This window comes from Tamandua tetradactyla, chromosome 5 (genome assembly GCF_023851605.1).
Source record: "Tamandua tetradactyla isolate mTamTet1 chromosome 5, mTamTet1.pri, whole genome shotgun sequence".
NCBI classification, from domain to species: Eukaryota; Metazoa; Chordata; class Mammalia; order Pilosa; family Myrmecophagidae; genus Tamandua; species Tamandua tetradactyla.
Genome location: NC_135331.1, coordinates 23,194,216 through 23,220,297, shown reverse-complemented (window position 1 = coordinate 23,220,297; position 26,082 = coordinate 23,194,216). Strand labels below are relative to the sequence as shown.

The 26,082-nt window shown below is 50.1% G+C and overlaps 1 protein-coding gene across 1 annotated transcript in view; it reads left to right on the top strand.

Moving 5' to 3' along the window:
* The window catches only part of WSCD2 (WSC domain containing 2), a 53,464-nt gene that overhangs the window by 15,615 nt on the left and 11,767 nt on the right, over window positions 1–26,082 (top strand). The window contains exons 3-6 of the mRNA XM_077159106.1: window positions 1,657–1,841; window positions 16,402–16,523; window positions 18,452–18,626; window positions 22,704–22,868. Coding sequence (XP_077015221.1) covers window positions 1,657–1,841; window positions 16,402–16,523; window positions 18,452–18,626; window positions 22,704–22,868 — 647 coding nt within the window. The remainder of the gene's footprint in view (window positions 1–1,656; window positions 1,842–16,401; window positions 16,524–18,451; window positions 18,627–22,703; window positions 22,869–26,082) is intronic.

The following is a 26,082-nucleotide window of genomic DNA, read 5'->3' as shown; positions in this document are numbered from 1 at the left end:
AGCAACCGGTGAACCCCATTCTGGACGGGTCCGCCCCTCCCAGGTCCACCTCACTTCAGATGGCATTCTTTCTGCCTCTTGCTTTGGAATTGATGAGATGACACCCGCTGGGCTTTTTGGCTTGGGAAGGGTTGCTTCTACCCACGGGTCCCACTGCAGGGGAGGGGCCCCAAGAACACCCAAGAACTAGGGCTGCAGAGAGACAGAGACAGACAGGTGGAAGGAGGAGGCCCGCCCCCCACCCCCACCCCAGGACTTCAGTGAGGTTCAAGCATCAAGATGCCCGTTATTTAAGCTGCTTTGGTCCCTTCTGCACGGGGATAGGGTGAAGCCAGGTGCCATCCTGAGTAGCTTGGGGATGCAGTGGCTTGGGTCCGGGCAGGCATGTCTCCAGCCAGCACCAGGCAGTCCAGAGCAGGACACGAGCTGACAGTTCCCTTTGGTGTCATTTTGCAAGACCGGAGGTTTTTAGGCTGCTGCTCTAGGAGCCCTGGCAGTTCTGGAGAATTCCTCGGAGACCTCTGTGGTCGAGGGGCTGGTTCATGGGTCGTTCTACTTTCGTCCCTTCTCACCTTTCAATCAGAGCAAGCCATGCCCTTTCCATCTGTTTACAGAGTGGATATCCATTAAGCATCCTTTTTAGGGCTTTGAAGAAAAAAATGAAAACCCTGAGGTGTCTGGGTGATTCAGGCGGCAGGGTAGTTATTTTTGTTTTGTTTTGTTTTATAAGGGAACAATTTTTTTTTCACTTGACTGGGTATGTGACCCCAGTTTTGCCTTTTCCCAGTGGGATGCAAGAGTCCCTGACTTCTCCTTGGGCTCCCCATCCCTCCTCCCCCACGCCAGCTCCCCTACGGGACGCGGAAGCCTCATCCCTGGATGACTGTCTCCTAGAGTAAAGGACTCTGAGACAGGAATCTCTCATGTCTCCAGCTGGGATCTGGTGTGAGTGTGTGTGTGTGTGTGTGTGTGTGTGCACCTCTGAGTGTGTCTGTGCCTGCAAGTGTGTGTGTGCACGTGTGTGTAGACAAGTGTACACACGGCTGGAGGTGGGTGTGAGTGTGGACACGGTGTCTGTGGGAGGTGTACAGCAGGTGGGAGACACCGGGCAGGAGGAAGGCAGCTGGTGACTCCCTTGGGAGCTGCTCTTTCCTGTGACTCCTGTTCCCCGGGGCCGTCCAGTACACACTTCCCTGTGCCTACCCCCACCCCACCTCACACACACACACACACACACACACACACACACAAAGGCCTCCTAACCCTTCCACTTCCCTGCACCCATCCTGGGGTCTCTTTATATGCAGTTCAGGGTCTCCCTGTCCTTCGGAGCATCCTGGTTCCCCAGATCTCCTTGGGTCTCCTGTTCCCAGGGTCTCCTGTCCCCCAGGCTCCTGTTCCACAGGGTCTCCTGTCCCCCAGGTCTCCTCTCTCCCCCAGGGTCTCCTCTCTCCCCAAAGGGTCTCCTCTGTCCCCCAGGGTCTCCTGTCCCCTATCTCCCACCACTCCTCAGAGGTCTCCCCAATTCCCCTGGGGTCTCCCTGCCCCCTGGAGCCCTCCGGTGTCCAGGTCTCCAGGTGGGCGAGTCTCCCAGCCCAGGTCTCCCAGCCCGGGTCTGCCGGGGCAGCCGCCGGGCCTGACCACCGCCTCTCCCAGGGGTTACCTGTACGCCGGGCTGGAGTTCGGCGCCGAGTGCTACTGCGGCCACAAGATCCAGGCGGCCAATGTGAGCGAGGCCGAGTGCGACATGGAGTGCAAAGGCGAGCGGAGCAACGTGTGCGGCGGCGCCAACCGCCTCTCCATCTACAGGCTGCAGCTGGCCCAGGAGTCCGTCCGCAGGTGTACGTGAGTCGGCCGCCGCCCTGCCCACGCCCCGCCCGCGGCTGGGCCCTCCCCCACGCTTGCTCCCCGCACCTTCCACTGTCACCCCTCGCTCCCTAAGCCCTCGCTGTCCCTTCGAGGCCACCAGGATCCCGCCCCAGCCTCCCCTCCCACACCAGCCCTTGCAGAGCCCTTTGCTCCAGTGACTTTGAAGGTTTCCCCCCTCCATCCTCTCTCCCTCCCCTCCTTAGCCTCCTTTCCTGTGTCGGGTGCACCCCTTATGCTCACTTCTTCCCATGTGGCGCTGAGCCTGAGTAAGGCCTCTCCTTCCTGACTCTCTGAGGACAAGGACGATACCAAACTGTCCTTTCTAAGCGCCGTAGAGGGATCGGCTCATCTGAGCTCCAGAATGACCCTATTATTTTCCTATGCCCATTTTACAGATGAGGAAACTGAGGCACAGTGGCACCCAGCTCATAAGCAGCAGAGCCAGGCTTTAAACCGATTCCAGAGCCTACCCCTTAAACGGTCCCGTAGAGAGAATCCTTCCCTTGCACGTCAGCGCTTGTGGTTTGAATCTCGTGGGGAAAATTCTTCAGTTTCCAAAGCAGGGCTTGGAGGGAGGTGAGCAAATAGGAGAGGACAGGAGACTCCCTGGACAGCATTCCATGCTGGAGGGGCGGGTGTTAAAAACAGTTAAGAGCTGTTCTTCCTAAACCCATTGCAGGCCTAATTTAGCTTCCCCTCGGCCTTTTTAGGTAATTACCATTGTTAATTATAACCATTTTATAGTGGGGGGACCGAGGCTTAAATAGTTTCAGTAACCCTGCCTGAGGTTGCAGCATAATTCCAGGTGACCTCAGACCAAAAAAAAAAATCTAAGGGGTTGGTAAAAGACGGAGGGGCTACACACAAGACGGAGGGGCTACACTTTCCTGGTTATCCTTCTGATGCTGTCTGGAGGCAGGAACAGGAGTCTACAGCCACTGCTCTCACTCCTTGGTCAGCCTTGCCAAATTCACATGCCCTTGCAAATCTCTGGGGATCCTGTTAAAATGCAGGTTTTGATTCTGCAAGTCTGGGGTGAGAATCTACATGTCTAAGGAGCTCCCAGGTAAGAGGGGGCTGCTGATCTGTGCACCTCACTTTTTAAAAATATTTTTATTGAGATATCACATACTATGTAATCCACCCAAAGTAGACACTCAGTGGCTCACAATATCATCACATGGTTGTGCAATCACCTCCATGATCCTTTTTGGAATTCTCATCACTCCAGAAAAAGAAATAAAGAAAAAACTCATATATCCCATATCCCTTACCCCGCCCTGTCATTGACCACTAGTATTGCAATCTACCCAATCTTTTTTTTACACCTTATCCCCCCTATTATTTATTCACTTTTTGTCCTTATTTTTTTTAACTCATCTGTCCACATACCAGGATCGAGGGAATGTCAGCCACAAAGTTTTCACAACACATGGTCACATTGTAAAAGCTATATAGTTATATAATCGTCTTTAAGAATCAAGGCTAATCTGTCCTGTAACTACTTGTTGAAAAGTGCTTTGAAAACTATTGCTTTTTTATTTCTTTACTTTATATATATGTTATACTATACAACAAAGAAAGTTAAAATTAAAAAAAAAGAATCAAGGCTACTGGAATACAGTTCAACAGTTTCAGGTATTTCCTTCTAGCTATTCTAATCCACTGTAAAGTAAAAAGGGATATCTATATAATGCATAGAAATAACCTCTAGCATAACTTCTCAACTCTATTTGACATCTCTCCGCCACTGAAACTTTATTTTGTCTCATTTCGCTCTCCCTTGTTTTGGTCAAGAAGGCTTTCTCAATCCCTTAATGCCAGGTCTCTGCATGTGCCTGGGAGTCATGAGTCCTGTCCCATGTTGCCAGTGAGATTTACACCCCTGGGAGTCATGTCCCATGTAGGGGGGAAGGCAGTGAGCTTGCCTGCTGAGTTGGTTTAGAGAGAGAGGCACATCTGAGCAACAAAAGAGGTTCTCTGGGTGTGACACTAGGCAAAATTATAAGTAGGCTTAACTTTTCCTTTCCACGAGTAAGCTTCATAGGGTTGAACTCCAAGATCAAGGACTCAGCCTACTGAATTGGTTGATGCCAACGCTTGCAAGAATATCGGGAATTCCCCAAGTGGGAAATTTTAATATTTCCTCCTTTCTCCCCAGGCCCTCAAGGGGACTTTGAAAAGACTTTTTTATTCTCTGCCCAAATTTCTCTGGGATGTATCAGGGCATCACACTAACCTGGACACCAACAAGTTCTCACTTTTTAGTCAAGATTCCACATAATTACGATGTTCAAATAAACTGCCCATGCAATTTAAAGTAGTTAGTGCACTACCAAAAATATAGATTTTGCACCAAATAAACCTGTCTTCCTTTGGTCTCTCACAGAAGTTGAAGTTTTAAAATATAGACCATACCCTCCTTTACCCTGTTTTCTGATTTACCTTAGTCCTATCCAGATCAGCTTCATTCTCTAGTTGAAGTCTGATCACTATTTCAACTTTCTGAACAGTTATTCTATAAGGTAATGCTGACTTCCAAGGCTACAGAGCTCTAATTCTAAGTCTCAGTCATACAAATACACGTGGTTCCAGGAAATGACCAGGTTATACTCAGCCCCTCAAAATTGAGAAATAACAGTTACAACTCTGGAATAGATGTGCCTGCTGTAAGAGCTTACAATCTAGGACCCTTTACAGTAGGCCTTCACTTATAACCCATGCGCTCAACTTCACGTCTCTGAGTTTGTACATTGTGGTTCCTCCACATGAGTGAGGCATGATAATGTTTGTCTTTTTGTTTCTGATTTATTTCACTCAATATACTGTTCTCAAGGTTCATTCACCTGGTCGCATGCCTCACAACTTCATTCCTTCTTGCAGCCAATCTTTAGTCCATTGTATGTGTACACCACAGTTGCCCCCTCCATTCATCAGTCAATGTACTTCTTAGGCCACCTCCATCCATTGCAAATCATGAACACTGCCTCCATAAACACCAGTGTGCCAATGTCCATTATTTTCCCCACTCTCAGTTCCTCCAGGTATATGCCTAGGAATGGGGTTGTGCACCTCACTTTGAGTAAATGGAGCTGACATGGGCTTCACAGGCTGTAGGCCTGCCCAGACAGGCAGATTTGGCAGAAAATTAGCTGTCTGCACAGAGAAAGGCTTCTTCCTGTGAATTCTATTGTTTATAAAATTCATTGTTGGTTTGCTTGATGGTGTGTTCAGCTTTTAATTCCCATCATTTTGAAGATCTGTTCAACCTCTGCTCTGTGCTGGGGTCGAGCCGTGCTGTCAATTTGCACGTGGCTGGTTTATACAAATGGAATATCGTCCACCATTCCCTTCATTTTAACTCAGCTCACTGGGGTCTGAAGGGAAAGGGCCAAGGCAGGGTGTAAAATCCACATCCAAGAATCTCCATGCAGCAGGTTTCTGGTTTGGCTGTGAGTGTGATGAATTTTTAATTTGGTGACAGATTAATTCTCATTACTGAGCCCCTTTACCAATATTTACATTATTTCCATGGTAACACTTAGGCTGTCTGAAGATTTGGCGTTAAAGTCAGGGATATTTAGAAGGGAAGCTGCGGTTAGTAAAACATCATAGTGAATGAGGCTAAGATGGAAAACAAGATTGGATTGTGTTATGTCATTAGCCCGACATTAGCCAGGCCTTCGGTCAATGTTCGGATTGGCTGGATAAGCTGGTCATGCTCGCACTCTCATGTGCTCTCTGTCCCTCTGTCCCTCTGTCTCGCTTTCTCCCTGTCCCTCTCTTTCAAGGTTGTGGTCACCTATTAAAATAACACTCTCTCATGGACCTTTAAGTCTTTCTCAATCAGCTGAAATGTAAGCTTCAGTACACAAATATCACTAGATTCTGTTACAATAAGGTAGATTTTGTGCTTATAGCAGCAGGAGGGCTGGGAGAGTGGTGGTGAGAGCAGCCCCTGAGACTGGCAGGAATGCACCTGCACTCATCTTGCCCACTTTTGCAGTGGCAAAATTACCTTGAGTTCTATTTTGCCCTATCTGAGAAAGTCATCCTTGTATTTATGCCTGGAGGAGTGAGGGCATTTCAGCTGAGAGTGGGGGGTTCGAGGTTCTCTACATCCACACTTGTTCTGAAAGGCAGTGCGCATACTCGCCATCGTGCTGGGTTCAAAGCCTTGGGAATCTTCGTCTGGAGTCTCCAGGAGGAAATCTAAGGCTTATTAGCATCAAAGCTACCATGGCAGATGAGAATGGAGGTGGCTTGGATAAGGAGACAGATGATCAATGATGAGTCATGGTAGGACTCTTGGTGAGCTCCCAGATGGCAACGGTGTATGGAGAAAGCCCTGGGACCATTCATTCAAACGACAGCCACTCGATGAACTCCCCGGTGGACTCAATGCGAAGGGCCTCAGTAGAGAATAAAGCACAATCCCTGCCCTCAAGGAGCTCACCATCTAATGGGGAGACAAACCCAAGACACGGGGACCAGTTAAAGAATGGGGTGGGGGGCTATGGGGCTGTGTCTGCAGGAACCTAGGGAGCCACGTTTGAGCTGAGTCTCATTCTAAGAAGATTTCAGGTGAAAAGGGAAAGCTGTGAATTCTAGCTATGAACAAAAGTCATGTCCGCTCCAGAGAGGAGAAGATATGTGATTAGGGGTTTGAAAGATGCAAAGGGTTTTGCCTGGTAGAGAAAGGGAGGATAACCAAACCCAAGACAAGTCATCAAGGAATGGAATAGAAATCTAGACAAAGTGATGGAGTGTGCAGAAGCCGAAGGCAACTTCAGGAAATGGTGGACAGGCAGGATTTTCCCAAGAGCACGGTGATTCTTAGGGCTGGAACCCAGGCTAATTCTAGACTCCCAATTCTGAAGTTCACCACTACAATACCAAGCTCTTGTTATAGACTCAGGACCTCATCTTTTGTCTTGTGGGGAAACTCCTTGGCTCCAGTTTAACTCTTGCTTCCTCTGACCCGCTCTTTCTGTTTTACTTCTGCAATGTGGAATCTCCCAGTGTCTTTTCTCTGATCCAGTGGCACCTTCAGTTTCCTATGCCTGCAATCTGGAAGTCACCGCACATGACTTTAGCCTTTGTTGCAGCAGGCAGAGAAATAAGCAAACACTCCAGGAAAAAAAGGTATGGTAGAAACAAGATTCCATTTGGAGAGTCGTTAGTTGGTATTAACTCTGTGTCCTAATTGAGTTTGCCTGAGCAGCAAATCTTAATGATTCTGAAGATTCAAAGGAAGCCTATTATCTCCCAAGCCTCAGTCTGGTGGGGCATCAGCCTTGGATAGGGAGCCGGCCTACGTGTTTTTGAGGTGATAGAATCTGCAAGCACCCCACAATTTTGCCTTTACACGACTCTCAGGCACGTGGACTATTTGCCCTCGTTACAAATAGAGAACCGAGAGATGTATTTCCTTCTTGGTCAGATTACATTTTTCACAGCAGCTTGCTAAATGTGCCAACAGGTGTAGCTTTCCTCCTCAGGGGAGAGACCTGCCAGTGATTTGAGAACATTGTGGCTTTATGGGAGGTTGTAAGAAATTTCATCTGGCTGAAAGAGTCTTGCAAGAATGAGGTTGCAAGGCTCATTAGAATGACCCTGAGCGAGACCTGTGTGTCCCACGGGTGACTGTCCATGGTGCTGACCATCCTTCTGCGGTGCCTAAAACCCTCAGGAATCCAGGCCAACCTCTCTCTAGGCTCAGCACCTTTTCCTTTTGTTGGTTCTTTTCCACCTTGGTAAAACATTCTGAAGCTTACAGTGTTGCTGAAAAAAATATATAGAACCCTAATTTATGGCTCACCATTTACATAGTGGATTTTGTGTATGTTGTTGGTTCTGGTGAATTTTTTTGTCTTTGAAAGTCAGATGGGGAATTTTGCATGGGGCGTGTGCTTTCTGTTTACTGATGCTCAATTCCAGCAAGAGGGACCTCAGAGATCAGAGAAATTCACATTTGGATGGAAGAATCACGCCCCGAGGCCTCCCATTCCAGGTCTGCATTTTCTATTTCATCCGGGCCTCGATGTGTTCGGTAATGCAGAGCCAAGAGGATGATAGCTAGAAAAGTTTTCTCCTTCTGCATCCTGATGGGGGAGAATTGGTTTGCTCTTCTCTTCTAATCAGAATCCAGGAAGGCAACGGGAGCAATGTAGGTTCTGGAATCAAACAGACGTGGATTCTATTCCCACACTCTTCCTTACTTGATATATTGACTTTGACAGAGCCACTTATTCTGTCTGAGCCCAGGTGCCTCATCTGCACGATGGGAACAATTCTAACCTTTTGCAATTGCTGAGCCCATCAAGCGAGATTAAGTCTAGAGGGGCACCTCATGCAGTGCCTGCTTTGGAGTGGTAGTGGTGCCCCTTTCTTCCTAAAATGAAAACTCCCCGACTCACTCTGGGCAGCACCCAATTCAAGCTATTTGAGTTTCCAGCAGTCTGCAGGAGCCTTTTGGTGATGCCTAAAAATAGCGGGTTTGAATTCTCCTCGGATGGTTAGGCCCTTTGTGTAATTCAATCTCTCTCTGATTAGAGGTAGCCCTTAACGGCTCCCAGCTCACTGCCTTTCCTCCTCGCTGGTATCTTTAATGCAGTAGAGCTTGGCCTAATTCCCCGGGGTGGGGGGGTGGCCTCTTTCAAACCGAGAACTCTTCCACGCCTGCCTTTAAGCTCATGCCTGGTGACATTTACCTCATTTTTGTGACGCCCCAGAACAAAGAGATGATAGGACTTCAGAGACACTTGCATTTGGTTCCAGGCTATTCTTCATCTGCCCCCAGCCAAGAGGGTTGATGAACAGTTGCTCTGCTCCTTTCTTGCTTGTAAAAAGCCCAGGCTGCTGAGGTCAGGCACCATCCCTGCTAGCCTTGCAATGAGCAGCTGACATTGTCAGAATGTGGGGCACGGGTTTTTGTGATTCCCAGACCCCTACTGTTGAGCCTGTGTGGGTTTCTGGGAAATGCGAGTAGCTGGTGTGGGTATCTGGAGCACCAACCATGTCAGAATTGGGCAGGCTTCCTGCACAATAGTGGAAAGGTGGGGAAACGAGGATGAGATGTTAAATGAGGTGCGGTCAAATCCCAGCTCTGCTCCCCGCTAGCTGTGTGACCTGGAGAAGTGTTTGAATTTTTGCAAAGTCTCTGGATAATAGTATTACCTACTTCGGACTTTGTCCGTGAAGACTAATTGAGATGAAATATGTGTAACACACTTAGCACTATTGTCATATAGTGAGCAGCTGTCATTCATTACCTTCGTCGTTTTCATTTAGTTAGAGCTGGTCATTAAAAAGCACTACCCAGGGCGATGCAATGGTGGCTTAGTGGCAGAGTTCTCACCTGCCATGCTGGAGACCTGGGTTCGATTCCTGGAGCCTGCCCATGCAGAAAAACAACAAACAAACCACTACCCAAGGCTGCCCCTTTGGCCTGCAGGCTGTGCCCTGCACAACTCCAGAGGGCACTGTTCGTGCAGACTACAAGCTGTGAAAAGCTGTGGTCCTGAACTGGATGCAGGATTTTCCTTGTGAACTGAAAAAATGGCTGCTCAAAGGACCAGGGTGTCTTGAGTTGGTTGCCCCAGAGGCAAAGATGTAAACCCTGATTGATTTGGGAGAAAATCCCAGGAGACACCTGTAGGGGAGTGAAAAAGTGAAACAGGGAAGGAAAAGAACCCAGTCTAGGGTGCTTTATACAGCAGGTCCCTACTGAGAGCAACTAAAGCCTAACCCCACTGGGGAACTCGGAAAGATGGTGTACAGCATGCTTCAGAGTTGTCCCACCTGAAGGACAGGGAGCTGCTCTATTTATCTACCTCTCACCCATCATTGGTTCCTGGAGGGGGATTAGTTCCCTGCAAGTCCAGCCTGTAACTCACAGCCCCTGAGGCAGAGAGCTATGAGGGGTTGCAGTAGATCACCCCCAGCCTGTCCTGGGATGGTGAGTGCTGAGGGCATCCTGTTGGGACACTAACTGTGTGTACTCCATGGGGCTTAAACCACCCCTCTCACACATCATGGACAGCATTGGAAAAGGGAAGTGTGCAGCCTTTGAGTACTTATTATGTCTCAGACACTGTTACGATGCTATTGCGTGGATTTCTGCCACAGCTGTGCAGGGTAGATATTATTTTCCCCACTTACAGATGAGGAAACCATGGCTCAGTGAAGTGAAAACACCTGTCCAAGGGCACACAGCTAAGTGGCTCCTCCGACTTTAAAGCCAATGTGCTTTCCTCTGGGCAGCAGAGATTTCTGCAAACAGGGAGGCATCTGCCTACTGCTGTGGAAATCCAAAACTCTTCTGGTCACAGGAGAGTGTCAGGGAGCTCAAGAGAACCTCAAAGAACCAAGGTGTCTTAAGTTGGGTTCCCCCAGAGACAGAGATGGAAACCCTGGTTTGCTTCGTTTCTCTTTTATTTTTCAGATATGAGAGACGAAAGAGCCTCTCACCACGAATGGAGAGAACCAGGAGGAGGAAGTAGGGCAGTGGGAAGGTTAAATGCTGTGGGCACCGTGTATTTTCTGTGCTCAGATCACCACATCACAGTGGAGGGTGATCTGTGAGAGAAATGGCCTCCAAAGCACTCCACAGATCCCTGGAAACCAGGTGAAACCATTCCCTTGCCAGCTCGGAAGTTTCTCCAAACTTTCTGCTGGGAATGGTGACGCCCTCTGTGTCTCCACGTGGACTCGCTCCACCCCCAAAGCAGAATGGGCCAGACTGTAGGCAGACCTTCCATCCAACATGTGAACAACTCCCCAAACACGTTCTCCTCCCCACTGCCAGCCCCACCAGGCGCCCTGACCAGAGTCACAGCAGTAACTTTGGATCCACCCTGGCCCTTTAAGACCTCCGAAGACCTCCCTTTATTTGGTATTCCAGGCATTCAGCTCGGCCCTCCTCTCTAAGCTGAGAGAATCAGGGACTCATTAGCACATGCTTAAATGTCAAAGGGAGACTGATCTGGGCAGAACCCGGCTTACAGAGTTTTCCTTCCTCTTTCCACCCCTGCAGTCTGGTCTCTTGATTTTCTAAGCAGGCAGGAAGAAATCCCAGGGGAAGATACTAGGGTCCTCCACTTCTTAAAGTCTAAGGACAAATGGCAAGGAGGCACGTCCACAGATGGTTACCTGCCCCCTCCACCATACCCACAGCTCATGAAGCTCATTTACGTCCATCTTTGAATGGCCCACCTAGTATTCATGCCTCCATTTTAGAGACGAGGATGCTGAGGCTTCCGAAGAAGAGGAAACTTGCCCGTGGTCAGAGAGTTAGGCAGGGCAGGGCTGCCGTGGGCACTGTGGGGAGGAGAGCTTCCCCTCTTACAGGCAAAGATGCCATGTTCCAAAGGGGAGAAGCGACCTGCAGACACCCAGCCAGCACGTTCGCAACCAGACCTTGTGTCTCCTAGTTGCAGATCTTCTGTTTCTGGGCAAGGGCAGCTTGTCTCTCCGTCTTGAACCTGTGGGTCCAGGGAAATACCCTAGTCCTCTGATATGCTGCCAGATTGGAGGGCCCCTTCTGGGAGCGCCTCCATCAGAGCTGGGGCTCCTCAAGACCATCTGGAAACACATGCTAGTGTGGCCAGATCAGCCGACTAAGCCCCAGAGACATGTGCCAGGTGGCAGGGACTGGGGCAACAGAACTTTTGGCCAAAGAAGCCCAAATGAAGAGCATGTAGGCCCAGGGGACCCTAAGTGACACCCCAGTGTGCTCAGTTACTCAAGATTATGTCTGCAAAGGATGCAAAGGTGACTCCTAACAGCAGGTGACCCAAAGGACAACCTTGGGTGCACTTAGCGGGTCACATACCTACAGTCAGATACACACACTCCTCCACAGAGACTCTGCTGGGAGGCTCACTGTTGTACACAGCACTCGGACAAACGTCAGCAGCATCCCTGGCTGTAGGCAGCAAGTATAAAGATCCCTTATCCTCTTAGCTCCTGGGAAGAGACACATTCAGTCTGGCTGGGCTCCAGCACAGGGACCCGCCCCTCCTACTGATCTTGGTGCAAGCAGGCAGTGGCCTTGCACCGTGATAACAAATGTTTTTATTTGAACCTAGGTGCTGGCTATCTGGGGGACTGTTGGGAAATGCCCAACCCATGGTGACACTGAGCTGGTCCAGTGGGAGTTTGACTGAGGGTCATCCGCTACTAGAAGAGGAGGCATCCTTGTCTCACTAACTGGTTGCCACAACCCAGAGAGAGCCCCTGGGGGGTTGTCTCCATGTGCCCAAACCTCAGAGAAGCCCCATGCACAATCATGCAGTTATATACAGAAGCTCCCAATCAAACACATGTTCACAGCCACATGCCCACTGCCGTGTGGCCGGACAGACAGGTGGATACACACAGAATCCTGTATTCCATGTGTTCAGAACCACATACCTGCAGATTAACAAGGCCCACGGAGTCACCTCTGCATTCTCAGCGTTCAGCATCCTCATGCCCAAACAGGCAGACATGATCACACAACCCCCGCAAACACAGCCGAACACACCTGTGCCTGATGCACCCACGGTCACCCCATCACATGCCCCCTTCCACTTGCACAGCTCCAGGCACACACCACGTGCACAGAGGTAGACACACGTTGAGTCTCATGCCCCACTGCCCCAAACGCCGTCGTTACGGCCAGGCCCACAGCGGCTGTCACTCCCTCCCCGGTCACTTGCCGCCAGAAGCACTCACCCACATGTGCGCCCAAATGGCCCTCACCCCTGCTGGCGTGACTCTGTCCTTTTCCAGCTCACATCTGTATTGGGGCTCTCACATCCCACCAGGGTGGTGGGAGAGGACTCCGGGAAAGAACCCAGCCTGCAGGATGAGGTTCAGATCCCACAATGAACCAGGGCTTTTCCTCCCCCCGCGCCGCCCCGCCCACAGTCACCTCCCTTGGGTTCTGGGGGCTCAGGGTCACCATCTGGAAATTTGGGGGGTGGTAGAGGATAAGACTCCAGTGTCAAGCCGCTCCAGAGTGCCAGCCATGACTTTCTGAATGATCCGTGGTTAAAAGAGGAGGGAACATGAAGGACAAGAGAAGTATATAAAAGTCAGAGTGTTTTGAAGATGCTTAAAGCAAGGCCTTGGGGCAGCTTTTGAAAGAGGGACAGCCCAGGCTAGTGGGGGAGCTTGGAGTTGAGGCATTTCTGGGTTGGACTCAGGACTGTGCTACTTGTCAGCTGTGTGACCTTGGGCGCTTCACTTCCTCCCTCTGGGCTTGATTTCCCCCTCTGTATAGTGGCAAGAATGAGACCTGCCTTGTAGGAGTTAAGAGGAGTTCATTGAAGTATCTCAAGCGCGTCCCATAATGCCTGGGACACACACAGCGCTCAATAATATAATGAAGAGTGGGAAGTCCCAGACTCTGAGTTCAGGAAGGGCTTAGGCTCCAGTCTCAGCAATGCCTCTTATAAATGAGCCTTCAGCTCATATAAGTCCTCTCATCTGAAGAATGGGAATCCTTATACCTCCAGAGTGAGCATGAGGTTTTGGTGAGACGGTGAGTGTGCCGGGTTCAGCCCAATCCCTGGCAGATGGCACATGACCGATACGCAGAGGCTGAAATGAAACTGAGGATATCATGACACCAATATATGCACATGATCATAATAATAAGTATTATTATTATTGGAAAAGTCTGGACTTTGGACACGGAGAAAGCTGGCTTCAATCTCACTGCGTCATTTGACAGCTCTGTGACATTGGAAAGCCAGGGAATGTCCCCGATCCTTGGTTTTCTCATGTGTGAAATGGAGGTAGCTATGGCATCGACCACACGTGGCTGCTCTGAGGGTTAAATGCATCCCCAGTCCCCAGTGCGGAGCCTGGCATCAGCCGGTGCTCAAGAAGCATTTGTGGAGCCCAAGAGAGAGGACAAGCCGCTTTATTTCTGCAAGCAGGGCCAGCATCTCATTACCTGAATTAGCAGGAGCATCTGGGGGCATCTGGCTTGCTGAGTTTTCTGGCTACGTGAGGGTTTATCTACACCGCTTTGGGCATCCCACCTTGTGGCCTTAAACGAATGGCTCAGAAATGTGGCTTCTCTGCTTGTCCTCACCTTGTGAGGCCCACTCTATAAGCATCACTCAGTCATCGTCAGGGTGACTGACGACCTTGGGGGTTTCTCTCTGACCACCCCAGGCCACAGGGCAGGAGAGTGTCCAGTGCTTCTCCACGGACACTAGTGGTATCTGGGGAGTGACAATTCCCTATTGCAGGGGGGAGGCTTTCCTTGTGTAATATGTGGACGTCCTGGTCCCGCCCCCTCCAAGTGCCAAGGAGGCCCCAAGCCACTTTGGAGGCCAGGCACCAGGGATGCTTCCCTGGGAAGTGGGCCTGAGAACCACTGCATAGTGTACCCTATATGTGGGGAAACTGAGGCCTGGAGGAACCACACAGCGAGTCAGCAGCACCCTGACACACACCCCCACCCCCATCTCTCTCACCAGGCTGGGGCTAGAGCTGGAGAAAGTAGAGGGACACTGGAAGTGTAGGAGCCTGAGATGTGCTCTGGAAACGATGCATGTAGCTAAGTTCCTGACATCCTCGTAGGTTACTCAACTTGCTTGTGCAGTGACCCACTTCAGGCTGCCAGGGGCCCATGGTGGGACTGCAGTGGCTTCTCAGTTGTCATGTCGCCTCACCTCTCTAAACCCCGCAACTCTCATCTGTCAAGGGTGAGTTTCCCATGAACCTTGCAGGGTTTACAGGAAGTTGAAAGGAAATGCTGGGTCTTAAGTGCTTAGCGGTGTGGCTGAGGCTACAAGGTACTCAACAAATGGCAGCTGTCTTTCCTGGTTCTGATGGTCGCGTCCTTTGGTTTACGTGATCGCGTGCATCCGCAAGGTGTATGTAATTTAAATTTTAGAGACAACTGAACCCAATTTTAAGTGTACGTAGGCTTTCCATAAACTCGACAGGGACCACATTTTACTTTTTGTCTCCATTACGTAAATAACACATACTCATGTAGGAAGAAAAAAGAAAAGTGTTTTACAAAAAAGTTGGAGTAAACAAATGCTCAGAATCGTACTATCCGGAGATAACTATGTGTTGGTGTTATACATTTTCTCTAGGGATGCATGGACATTTTTTTTTTTTACAAAAATTGATATTTTATAATATGTAAAGTTTATATTCTCTGTTTTTTATTTAACCTCATAGCCTGAGCCTCATCTTTACATCTCCAAACTAATCTTTAATTCCACTATTTTTGCTGGTGTGCATAGAATGTCATTGTGTTATTATTCCATACTATATTTGCCAGCATCTCAGCATTGGGCATCTAGGTTGTTTCCAGTCTTTCACTTGTTAGTCTTAAAGCATGCTGCAGTGAACAGCCTTTTTTTTGGCATGGACAGGCTCCAGGATGGCAGGTGAGAATTCTGCCACTGAGCCACCATTACACCACCTGTGAACATCCTTTTTGATCAAGTCTTTGTGCACAGCCATAGCAGATGCTGTGGGTGCCCACCCAAATCCCAGGACTGAAGTTGGCTGCTAAGGGCCGCAGCTGGGCCCGTCTCTAAACCACTGCCCTGGGCCCAACAGGGGCAGCCTCTCCTGGGAGACTGTGCCCCATCCTGGGGGCAGTGCACAGCCACATAACTGCTGATTCTGAGACACGTGAGGCCAGGGCTGGCCCCCTTTCCCTAAGGTGGGACTAGCCCTTCAGTGTAGTTTACCCTCCAGAGCTCCCCATGGGATGTGGCTGAAGGTGGGCTCCAGCGGAGGTCATGTCCTTGCTTAGCCCCTTCCCTTCTCCTGGGAGTATACCCTCAATAAAACACACGTCTCAGGCTTGGCATCCAGTGACCCCCACCTAAAACAGCATCTCTGGATACTTTTTTCAGGGAACCTCTACTAAAGAGGTGGAAGCTGCCTCCAGATTTTCTATCATGCAGCAGGATTATGTTAGCTAAAAGGGATTCCCTCCTACCCCCACCCCCTGTCACGCCAACATATCAGTCCCTTATAGGTGCTCAGTTCTGGGTGCCTCGAGTTCCTGAGACCCACGTTTTTCCTCCTACAGCCCAGGACGATGGGAGGTGCTGGTGAGAAGAGGCGGGACAGCCCTGAACTCTTGGCTTCCCTTGATCCTCAAACCCTCAGCCCTCTCCTGCCAAGAGCATGGAAAATCCTCCATGGAATGTGTCATTCCCCTCAATAGGCAGTTCCCCCCTCTGAGAATGAAGAAACTGGGAGCAGGAATTTTGACAGAAATCAGAAAAGGGGATAAGGGGGCCCAGGAAGAACTTCATCTCAGTGGCCTGGACTGTTTACAAATACACCAGGGTTGGGGAGAACTTTCTTGGGATTATCTAGCTCATTGGTTATGAACAGGCCTGTCCTAGAGCAGAAAAGGTGGCTGCTTTTTCTGTCTTGCTGTGTGACCATGGGCACTGCTCTTGCCTTCTCTGGGCTTCAATTTATGAGAGCTTCCTTACATAGGTGATTCTCAGAGTCTAGATCTGACTGCTTCTCTTCCCTCTGGTTCCCCAGATGGAAGTGCTGTATTCCGAGGCTGTTTCCGCAGGCCCGACAACCTCTCCCAGGCCTTGCCTGTGACAGCCGTCATGCTGAACATGTCCGTGGACAGGTGTGTGGACCTCTGCACAGAGAAGGTAAGTACAGGGTCCTGCTCTCAGAAGCCTGGGGGACCCAACCCAGTGGAGAGGGTGGTGGTGACCCATGTCTTACGTGGAGCGGCTGAAGAACAGGGATGCTTGGCCAGAGAAGCTACAGTTCTATCAGTGTGGCATCACTACCTGTGACCCGGGAAGTGGGAGGGGGCCGTGACTGCTTCATGTGGGTCCAAGGGCTATGCCCATTAGGTTTCCCACCCCCCGAGGAAGTATGTTCTCATAGTGAAGGACACTCGGGAGTGGAGGTGACTCTGAACTGGGCCTAAAAGCACGCGTTGAAGATGCAACAGCTAAAGGCAAAGGACAATCTTACCTTGGGACAGAGTGAGTCCCCCATCATGGGAGGTATGAAAGTGGGGACCAGGCAGGAACAGCCTCTAGAACTTTGGACATTAGACGGTGGTTGGATTAGATGATCTCTGGGTTCCTTTCTCAGGCTGATAGGAAGCTATGTTCATCCTTTCTCCCCAGCCAGGCTCTAAACTCTTTGAGGACAGGGGCTGTGCTTTGTACACTTTTTGTGCCAACCACACCCCATCCTGTCAGTGCCCAGCACAGAGCTGGACCCATAACTGGCATTCAACAGGGTCTAAGGAGCTCCACCCTTTCCTCAAGATGCACTAATTGCACCAGTGTCCAGAGAATTGCCCCCTCCATATCACAGGAAGGCTCTGGGCATTTCATTCACTCCCTCAGCAAATACTAAGTGAGGACCCACTATGTGCCAGGCACGGTGCTTCCTGCTGGGATTCAAAGTCAACAACATCGATGGCCTAGTATATTCGCTAGGGGCCTGCCCTATGCCTCCTCTCTTAAAGAAGGAAATAGAGCAAGAGTCGAGTGCTCAGACCTCACCCCTCCTCCTGGATGCCCACCCCGCCTGCTCTGAGTCTGGCATCCGGCTTGGATGTTTCTCTCTTGGACAGGTTTACAGTTGCCGTGCCAAGTGGCAGAAGAGGCCCAAAAATAGGTCACCAATTATAAAATGTCATCACTCATGGCCCAAGCTGTCCTACTTGTGTCTATCGGCCCCTCCCTCTCTGCTCAAAAGCTATGTGCTGCATTTAATATTTAATACCTGTCAGAAAGAAACCAGACCTACTGTGGCAAAGCTCTCTGGATTCAGCCACGTGGGCGTGACCTCGGTTTTGTTATCATATTAAACCTGAACCAGCTACTGGAGAGACCCTGGGGCTGTGAGTCTGGCTTAAAAGCACATTAGACAAAGGACTCTCCACTGCCCTGCTCAGGCTTAGCCTTAGCCCAGCACTAGAACAAATGAAGCAATTAGGAGCCGCTCCCCCAACAAAGGCTCTGGATTCGTGTTAGCTATCAGCATCCTCTTTGGCTGGGAGGAAAGGTTTCAGACAGCTTTGCCCAAAGCGTGGGATGTGTATCAATGTCAGACCCAGGGAGGATTCACAGTGGTGACATTACATGAAAGTGAGGCTGTCATTGCTTTCTCAGTTCTCTTCCAAGACCTGCCTTCAGGGGAAAGTCTCCCCTCGGTGCAAGAGTGTTTTTAGCACCTTTGCTACCCAGTCTTCCTTTTGCAGGACAAATGGAGCCCACCCCAGGCTCAGAGAGTGGGCGGGCATTAGAATTTAATTACATTGTTTTGTTTCTATAGGATTTGGGTTTCCAGTTTTGCAGGTATGGAGATGCTACTTGTCCAATTGTGGCAGTGGTATTAAGTGTCCTTTGAAATGTAACTTTTGAGATGCGGGTTGACTTAAAGGAAACTAATAAGCAATATTACAAGAGGGACAAAATCGTCAAAGTGGAGTTCGCTGGCGAAGCTGGGGGCAGCAGGATGGAGAAGCCCGGAATGCACATCCTACTCCGCCTTCGGAAGCGGGGCTTGTGCGGGGATCTAGTGCCCTCTTCCTCTCTCACTCCAACCCCAGGAGTACCCGCTGGCAGCCCTCGCGGGCACCGCCTGCCACTGTGGCTTCCCCACCACCCGATTCCCTCTCCACGAGCGGGAAGATGAACAGCTCTGTGCCCAGAAATGCAGCGCCGAGGAGTTTGAGAGCTGCGGGACTCCCAGTTACTTCATCGTGTACCAGACGCAGGTCCAAGGTAAGCCGGGTCGCCCCCCAGAAGATCCCTAGGTGTTTCCTTAAGTGCCCCCTTCCTTTCCAGAGGTGTCCACACAACCCATCAGCAAGAGCTGTGCCAGCCAGAGGGCAGAGGGCAGAGGGCAGAGGGCAGGGCTGGTGGACCTGCCCAGTACAGAGAGCCTGGTGGGCCACGGGAGAGGGCATTGCTGGGGGGAGGTCTGATGACCCTCGTCTCTATCGCTCATCTCTGAGGACCCCCTTGATGGCTCCTTTCCTACAGTGGAGACAGTAAGATTGGAAGGGGGCCAGACCCGAGGCTCCCACTGGCTCCCTGAGGAAGTCTCTTCTCCTTATTGGGTCTCAGTTTCTCCATCTATAAAGTGAGGCTGTAGAAGGCAGATCGCCAAGGAGTCTTCCAGTCCTGCAAACCTGTCTATAAATTCCTCATTTGCTCTTTTTCATCCTTCTTCCCTCCTCTTCTTTCTCCTCCTCTCACTTGTCCCGTCCACTGAGATCCTCTCCCTTTGCCACTAGAGCCCACACGCACCCTTTATCTCCCCTTCCGCCCCTCGGGGCTAGGAGATTGTGATGATGATGATGGTGGTGGGTGGTGGTTCTGGTGGCGCTGGCAGCGCTCAGGGTTTCTCCAGAACTCACTCTGTGCCAGACCTGGTGTTAAGTCCTCCACGTGAATTTTCTCATTCAATCCCCCAGCTTTACAGATGGGGAAACTGAGACTGAGAACGGTTAAGGGACTTGGCCTGAAGTCACAATGTTTATAAAATTTCTAGATGAAAACGTATACTTCTGAGTCCTCTTGGGGGGCAGGGGGGCCTTGCTGGGACACCCAGCCCGAGGGCTGTCCCTGAAGGAGTACCCCGGTATCTGAATATACCAACCACCTGCTGTGCCCTAGGTACCGTGCCAAGCCCTCTGCACACCTCATCTCATTGATGAGGTAAAAACCCCACAGCACCCTAAGGCCAGAGCATGTCATCTTCATTTTATAGATGAGAGAACTCAGAGGGGCTGGGGAGCTAGCCACAGTTAAACATCTAGGAAGGTGATTTGCTTTCAGGTCTCTAACCCCAGGAGCCCTGCTAGAAACCTCTACACCCAGTGTGAAGATCACCTCTGAAACCTGGAGAGCCAACAAGACACCACTGGGCCAGACCTCATCCCCATCTCGCATTAAGCAGGTTGCCCTGTATGGTTGAGCAGGCTGGGCGGGCTGGGCACTGCAGAGGCAAGGCCTGCGGGCAACGCAGGGCCCCGAAAGCCAGCCCATGCTCTGCCTGCCACACTGTGCTCCCTGGGGTGGCAGCATAACCAGCTGGAGGACACAACAGGCTCTTTTTTTCCGGTTTGCACGTAGATGCTGTAAGAGCTAGTGACAGCCCCACCCATAGCCTGTCGCCTGTTTGGCCTGACGGATTGGGGGCGGGGAGGGGGAACAGTCGTGGCCAACTGTGGCTACTTCCATGGTGGCAGGAGTCCCACCAAAAGCCCAGTGAGCAGGAATGTGTTTAGCAAGTGTGGCCCTTGGGTCTGTTTGCACACCAACAAGGAACGTAAAGGGCGAGGATGAGCGTGCGTGAGTTTCCGGGAAAGGGCTGGTTGGTCTGTGGAGAGCTGTGCTGCCTCCACCCTGTGGGGAGAGTCCTACACAGATTAATTGTCCCTTGGCCATGAACGACTTTGATGTGAGCAGAGCAGACACTTGGGCCTTTTCAACAGCAGATAAAGAATCCCTAATTGATGAGTTTGCTCATTCCCGGTGCCCTGCCCCCAGGCAATCACTGCTCTTCTATTTTTCTATGTCACACTTGCAGTCCCTCCATACTGGAGATGTTTGGGTCATTTGGTTCATCAGGCTGCCCAGAGTCCTGTCCGCTGTGGCTGTCACTAGCTGAGCACTTACTATATGCTAAGCCCTTCAGTCATATTGATAGGAACTAAGTAATTATCAAGCACCTACTGTGTGCCGGACACTAAGCCCTTTCCCTGGATTATCTCATTTAATTCTCACAATAGTCTGATGACACAGGTGCTGTTATCATTCCCATTTTACAAATGAGGCAACTCTGCACAGAGAGGTTGAGTAGCTTGGCCGGAATCACACAGCCAAGGACACGGCAGAGTTGGGATTCAAATTCGGCAGTCTGGATCCCATGATTCCGTGCACTCTTACCCACAGCCTCTAAACATACATTGCATATACTTCACCCATATTATCCTATTTAATCCTACAAGGTTTATTAGCCCCATTTTACAGGTGAGGCTCAGAGAGGCAAAGTGCCTTGCTCAAAGCCACACAGTGAGGCCATGTCATTTGAAGTCTGACTGATTCCAAAGCTATATACAACACTGTCCCCAGCGTCTACTTTTATTTATGGGGCTAAAGAATCAAATCAACTTTCTTTTTAGTGCTTTAAATGACAGCCTTTTCCTCAAGGTTGGCCTCAGCCTCCCTGACAGTGTTTGAATGGAGAATTCTGTCTTCAGAGGAAATGAAGAGGCTGAGTCCCTTACCCCTCCCAATATTAGATTACGAAAAAGTGTCAAGCCTGCAGAAAAGTCGGAGGACATGCACAGGGAACTCCCGCATACTCACTCCTTAGATTTGCTAAACTTTCTCGGTGTGCTTTCTCCTGCATCTCTGTTTCTCCATGGTCAGCCCCATCTTATTTTTCACGGATTTCCCAATAAATTGTAGGCATCGGTACACTTCACTGCTGAACACTGCTGTGTGCATATCATTAGCCAGAATTCAGTATCTGCTTCAGACTTTTTGAAGTAGCATTTTCAGAGGGAAATGCACAAATTTGAAGTGTGCACTTCAGTGACAACTGGCTTATCCACATTCTTATCAAAACCTAAAGCACAACCATCGTTCCAGACAGTTCCCACATCAGACTCCTTTTTGGAATGTGCTCCCATGAATACCTTTCCCAGATACCTACTTGGCTCTGACTCAGTTATTGTTTGGTTTATTTTCCTCCCAAGTCTGTTCTCTGAACAAACAGATGAGGCATGGTGGGAGAAGAGAGCTGGATGGCTGGCTCGTAACAAGAAAACTAAGAGCTGCAGCCCGCTGGCACTTAATAGCATCTCAGTCCAGTGCTGACACTTTGAGTGCATTCTCTCATTTAACCCTTCTGACAACCTCAGCAAGGAATTACACTCACCTGTTTCCAACCCATTTTACAGATAAGGAAACTGAGGGCTAGAGGAAAAAATAACTATCTCATTTCATTAAATCCTCATGGGAGCCCTACAAACTAGATAATAGTATAATCCACCTGTCCATCCATGCACTCCTCCATCCGTCCCCACCCACCCATCTACCCATCAACCTATGCATCCATCTATCCAAGAAACATGTACTGAGTGCCCATTATGTGCCAGATATTATGTGAAGTTTTTGGAGAATCAAGAGCAATACCAGTAGGGTTTCCTAACTCAACAAATGATTGCACAAATAAGAAGCAACCTAGCAGCCACAGGCACATGGGAGACAATGAAGGCTGGAGGGGTAGCATGAATGAGGTCTGAGTTCAGAGGAGGCAGGGCTCAGAAAAGAAAGTAAGGGGGCACCAAGCTGGCTAGCAGGCAGTGGGTTGGGTTAGAAGAGTGAGTGAGTGAGTGGGATGAGGCTGGAAGCACGCAAGTGTCAGTCCCCAGAGAGCCTGGAGGCCGAGAACCTCTGACGTGGCCATGTGAAGATGGAAGTCATTGAAGGTTTTAAGCCGGAGGAAAGGGTGAGGGTGATGTGACCAAATTTTGTGTGCCAGGGGAGAAACTAAGACTGGGGAGAAGGTCATCATCCCAGTTGGCCTTTATTGAACCCCCTACCGTGTGCTAGGAACTGCACTTATCACTCTTTGTACGTTATCTCACTTAACCCTCACATCAACCCTGGGAGGGAGGAACCCCCATTTTACAGGTGGGAAAGCTGAGGTCCAGGGACGCTTTCCTCTTGTGCCCTGGGTCACACAGCTAAGAAATGACATCGATGGTACTCACACCCTGGTCCCTGCTGGACAGGCTTCATCTCCCCTGCCACTGACCCCTGGCCGTGCCCCAACCTTTGCAGACAACCGCTGCATGGACAGAAGATTCCTGCCAGCCAAGTCCAAGCAGCTCATCGCTCTGGCCAGCTTCCCGGGAGCAGGCAACACGTGGGCTCGCCACCTCATCGAGCTGGCCACCGGCTTCTATACTGGCAGCTACTACTTTGATGGCTCCCTCTACAACAAAGGTGAGAGAAGGAGGGGAGCAGAAAGGGCAGGGGCAGGAGGCCATGTGGGCTCAAGAAGGTCCCCACTGGGGAGGGCTTGGAAAATACCCCTAGCTGAGCACCTACGAAGTGCCATCAGCTCACCTGGTCACATTTACTGAACGCTACCATGTGCTTAATACCTTCCCTGCACTCAGCTCCCACAAATACATTTTGACCATCGTGTGCTGGGTGTTTCACGTGCATCAGTTCAATATTAATCTTTTTATCAAGCCCCTACATGTGCTGGGACCTTCCCTCCATAAGGTCATGACAAACATTTCTTGAACGCCTGCTGGGTGCTGGGTGCTTCGCCACAGACATCTATTGACCCAAAACTCTATGCCAGGTACAAAAACTATGTTGGTTTGGGGCCATTTACTGAGTACTTACCATTCATTAGCTGTCTTATCTACATTTGAGGCAGCAATTTTTGTTGTGCAGGCCACTTTATTTCTTGTTTATCTGTGTTTACCAAACATCACCATGCTTTAGGTGTGCTTCCTAAGTTTGGGTTCCCAACAGGCATTTATGGAGCCCCAACTGTGTTCGAGGCACCTCGTGCCATTTCAGATTGCCACAAGCAATTCTCGTGACAACCTACTATGTGTCAAATGCTGCATTCTTCTTTAATCCCATGGTAACTCTTTGGAAATTGCACCCTAGTGTTGTCTGCTTCCAATGTCCATAGCCTTTTTGCTCCATCACACAGGTGAGAAATGCCTGGGGCTTATTACTTGGGAACTAGAAACCATGGATGCAATGCCCAGTGGGTATAAATTTGTGCCCTGGGCACGGCAGGTATATCAGGGGAGCCAGGTTTCTGCCTGTGAAGGGTTTGAGTTCCGTGTGGAGCAGCCCTTGGCCCTGCATCTTTGTGTCTGCAGAGCAGCTGAAGACCACTCCTGGCTGTGTGACCTTAGGCCAGTTACTGTACCTTTCTGGGCCCGAGTTGTCATAGACAAGATAGAGCTAACGGTATGTACCTCGTGAGGTTGTTGTGAAGGTTAATGAGCTGATACACGCGGCGTACTTAGCATATAGTAAGAGCTTCCTAAATGTAGGCTGTGAGAACGACGACCTGGGTGCCAGGCAATGGCCAGGCACAGCTTGGGGTGGACAGAGAGCCATCCCTGAACCCCAGCTCAGGGAGAGCCACCAGCACGTCTTTCTGAGGGTGAAAAAAAGACATACTTGTTATCTATGTATTCCTTTTTCATTTTGCTTTCAGCTGTCCTTTGTTGAGTGCTATTATGTTCAAGGTCCCATATTCTGAGGGGGTTACATACTTACACCAGGATTTGCGACCAGCCTGGCTGTGAACAGAGCCTTTGCTCTGATGCTCTCGGCTGCGCTGCCTTTATGGGAGTTGCTGGGAGGAGCCCAGGCCCCCTCTGAGAGCTCTCTGGCTTATCCTGGGGCAGTGGTGGGGGGAAGCGAGTAAGAAAAGCACCCCGCTGCGGCCCCGCACACCTGAACCTCATGGCCACGGCAGCAGCCATAGTCACGGAATCACAGAGTGTCACAAATAGAATCGCTTAGTTCAGGGACCCAAAGTGGTTTAATCTCGTGTTAATTCCCATCAACCCCTGCCTGAGATGATGTGTTAAGAAGGATCCTGAGGTTCTGTTCTCCCACAGAAACCAGGGTCCTTCATCTAGAAGCAATGCCTGCTGAGGGTGTGGAAGGGGGAGCAGTGGCCAGGTATCTGCCACCTCTTATCCAACCCAACCTCCTCATTGCAGGGAAAGGGAAACTGAATCTCAAGACGGAGATCAAATTTTAAGTCTGAAATCTGTTCCTTATCAGCTGTAGCACTTGTGCCCCTCTCTGCCTTCATTCCTTCATCTATAGCATGGGGATGTTAATACCAAACTCACAGAGAGTTTGAAAACATTAAGATAATGTGTGTGACATGATATATATGAGCCCTTGGGGGAAAATATATTTTATTTTCTTTAATGATGGGTAACCAGGACAGTAAGTTATGTGATGAAAGTCATGTGGGATTAGAATCACCCAGGAGCTTTTAAAATCTTGATGCCCAGGGCTCACCCCAGACCAATTACATGGAAATCTGGGCATTTGTTCTGGGCATCAGTGTTGAATGAAAACTCCCCAGGTGATCCCAGTGCATACCAGGGCTGAGCCCCTCTTCCCTAGTCTAAGAAACCAGTATTCTTACTTCCAGATCCACAATACCCAAAGAATTTGGCCTTTTGCCCTGCCTTTTGCACACTCTGGTGTTAGGGAATATCAAAAACTGATCATTAATGGAGTGAGATGTCTACTAAAATCTTACCTTGCTTTTAAAAAAGAAAGAAAGAAATTGCAAGCCCTCCACAGCAGTGATCCCGCCTCAAGCTGTGTCTAGTTACTGGATGTCGCCTTCGGGTCCCACTGTGAAAGGCAGGGGTTCGTGAGCTGGTCACAGGCTGCGAAGGCTTTTAGTACAGCTGCCTTTTCATTAGGGGTTTAAAAATACTTTCTGTGGCCTGAGCAGGTGCAGTGAACAATGAGTCCTCCCTGAGAGCTCAGAGCCTGGCAGTGGAGTGCAGGCAAAGAGAGGACCCCCTGTCCCCCAGCCGCCTCCATCAATTCTGGCTAATCCCTAAGCTCCACCCTCCCACCCCATCGCCTTTGCAACCATGGGAAAGGAACTGAGGGAAGACGCTCAACTCGATGAATTTCTTAAGCCCCAGTGTTAGGGTGTTGGGGGTGGGGAAAATGGTGCCAAAGGTAGGGGTGACTGCTCTGTCCCTGCTTGCCCCTACTGAGCTACGGTTCTGCAGCCCCTTTTGTAGCTTAGACCCCAGATGCAATGAGCTCTTCGCAGTCAGAAACACATCAGACATTTGCACAGGCCGTCTCCTCTCCCTGGGATGCTGGTCCCCAGCTCCACTCTCCCCCTGGCCCATCTGCCTGGAAACCTGCACTTCACATCTCAGAACAAAGCCTCTCTCACAGTGCCTCTGGCATGGAGACCAGGCACCCTTTTCCTTCAGCCTCCTTACACCTGGGTTGTCCCTTTGTCACAATCCTTTCTGTTGTTAGAAACAGTCACATCACTATTAATAATGCTACTAATTGTGGGCATTTATCGAATGTCTGTGATGGGCCCAGCACCGTAACAGGGGTTTTATATATTTTTTCTAACTCAATCTTGGGGGGTTATGCACAGGAGATGGACAGGGCT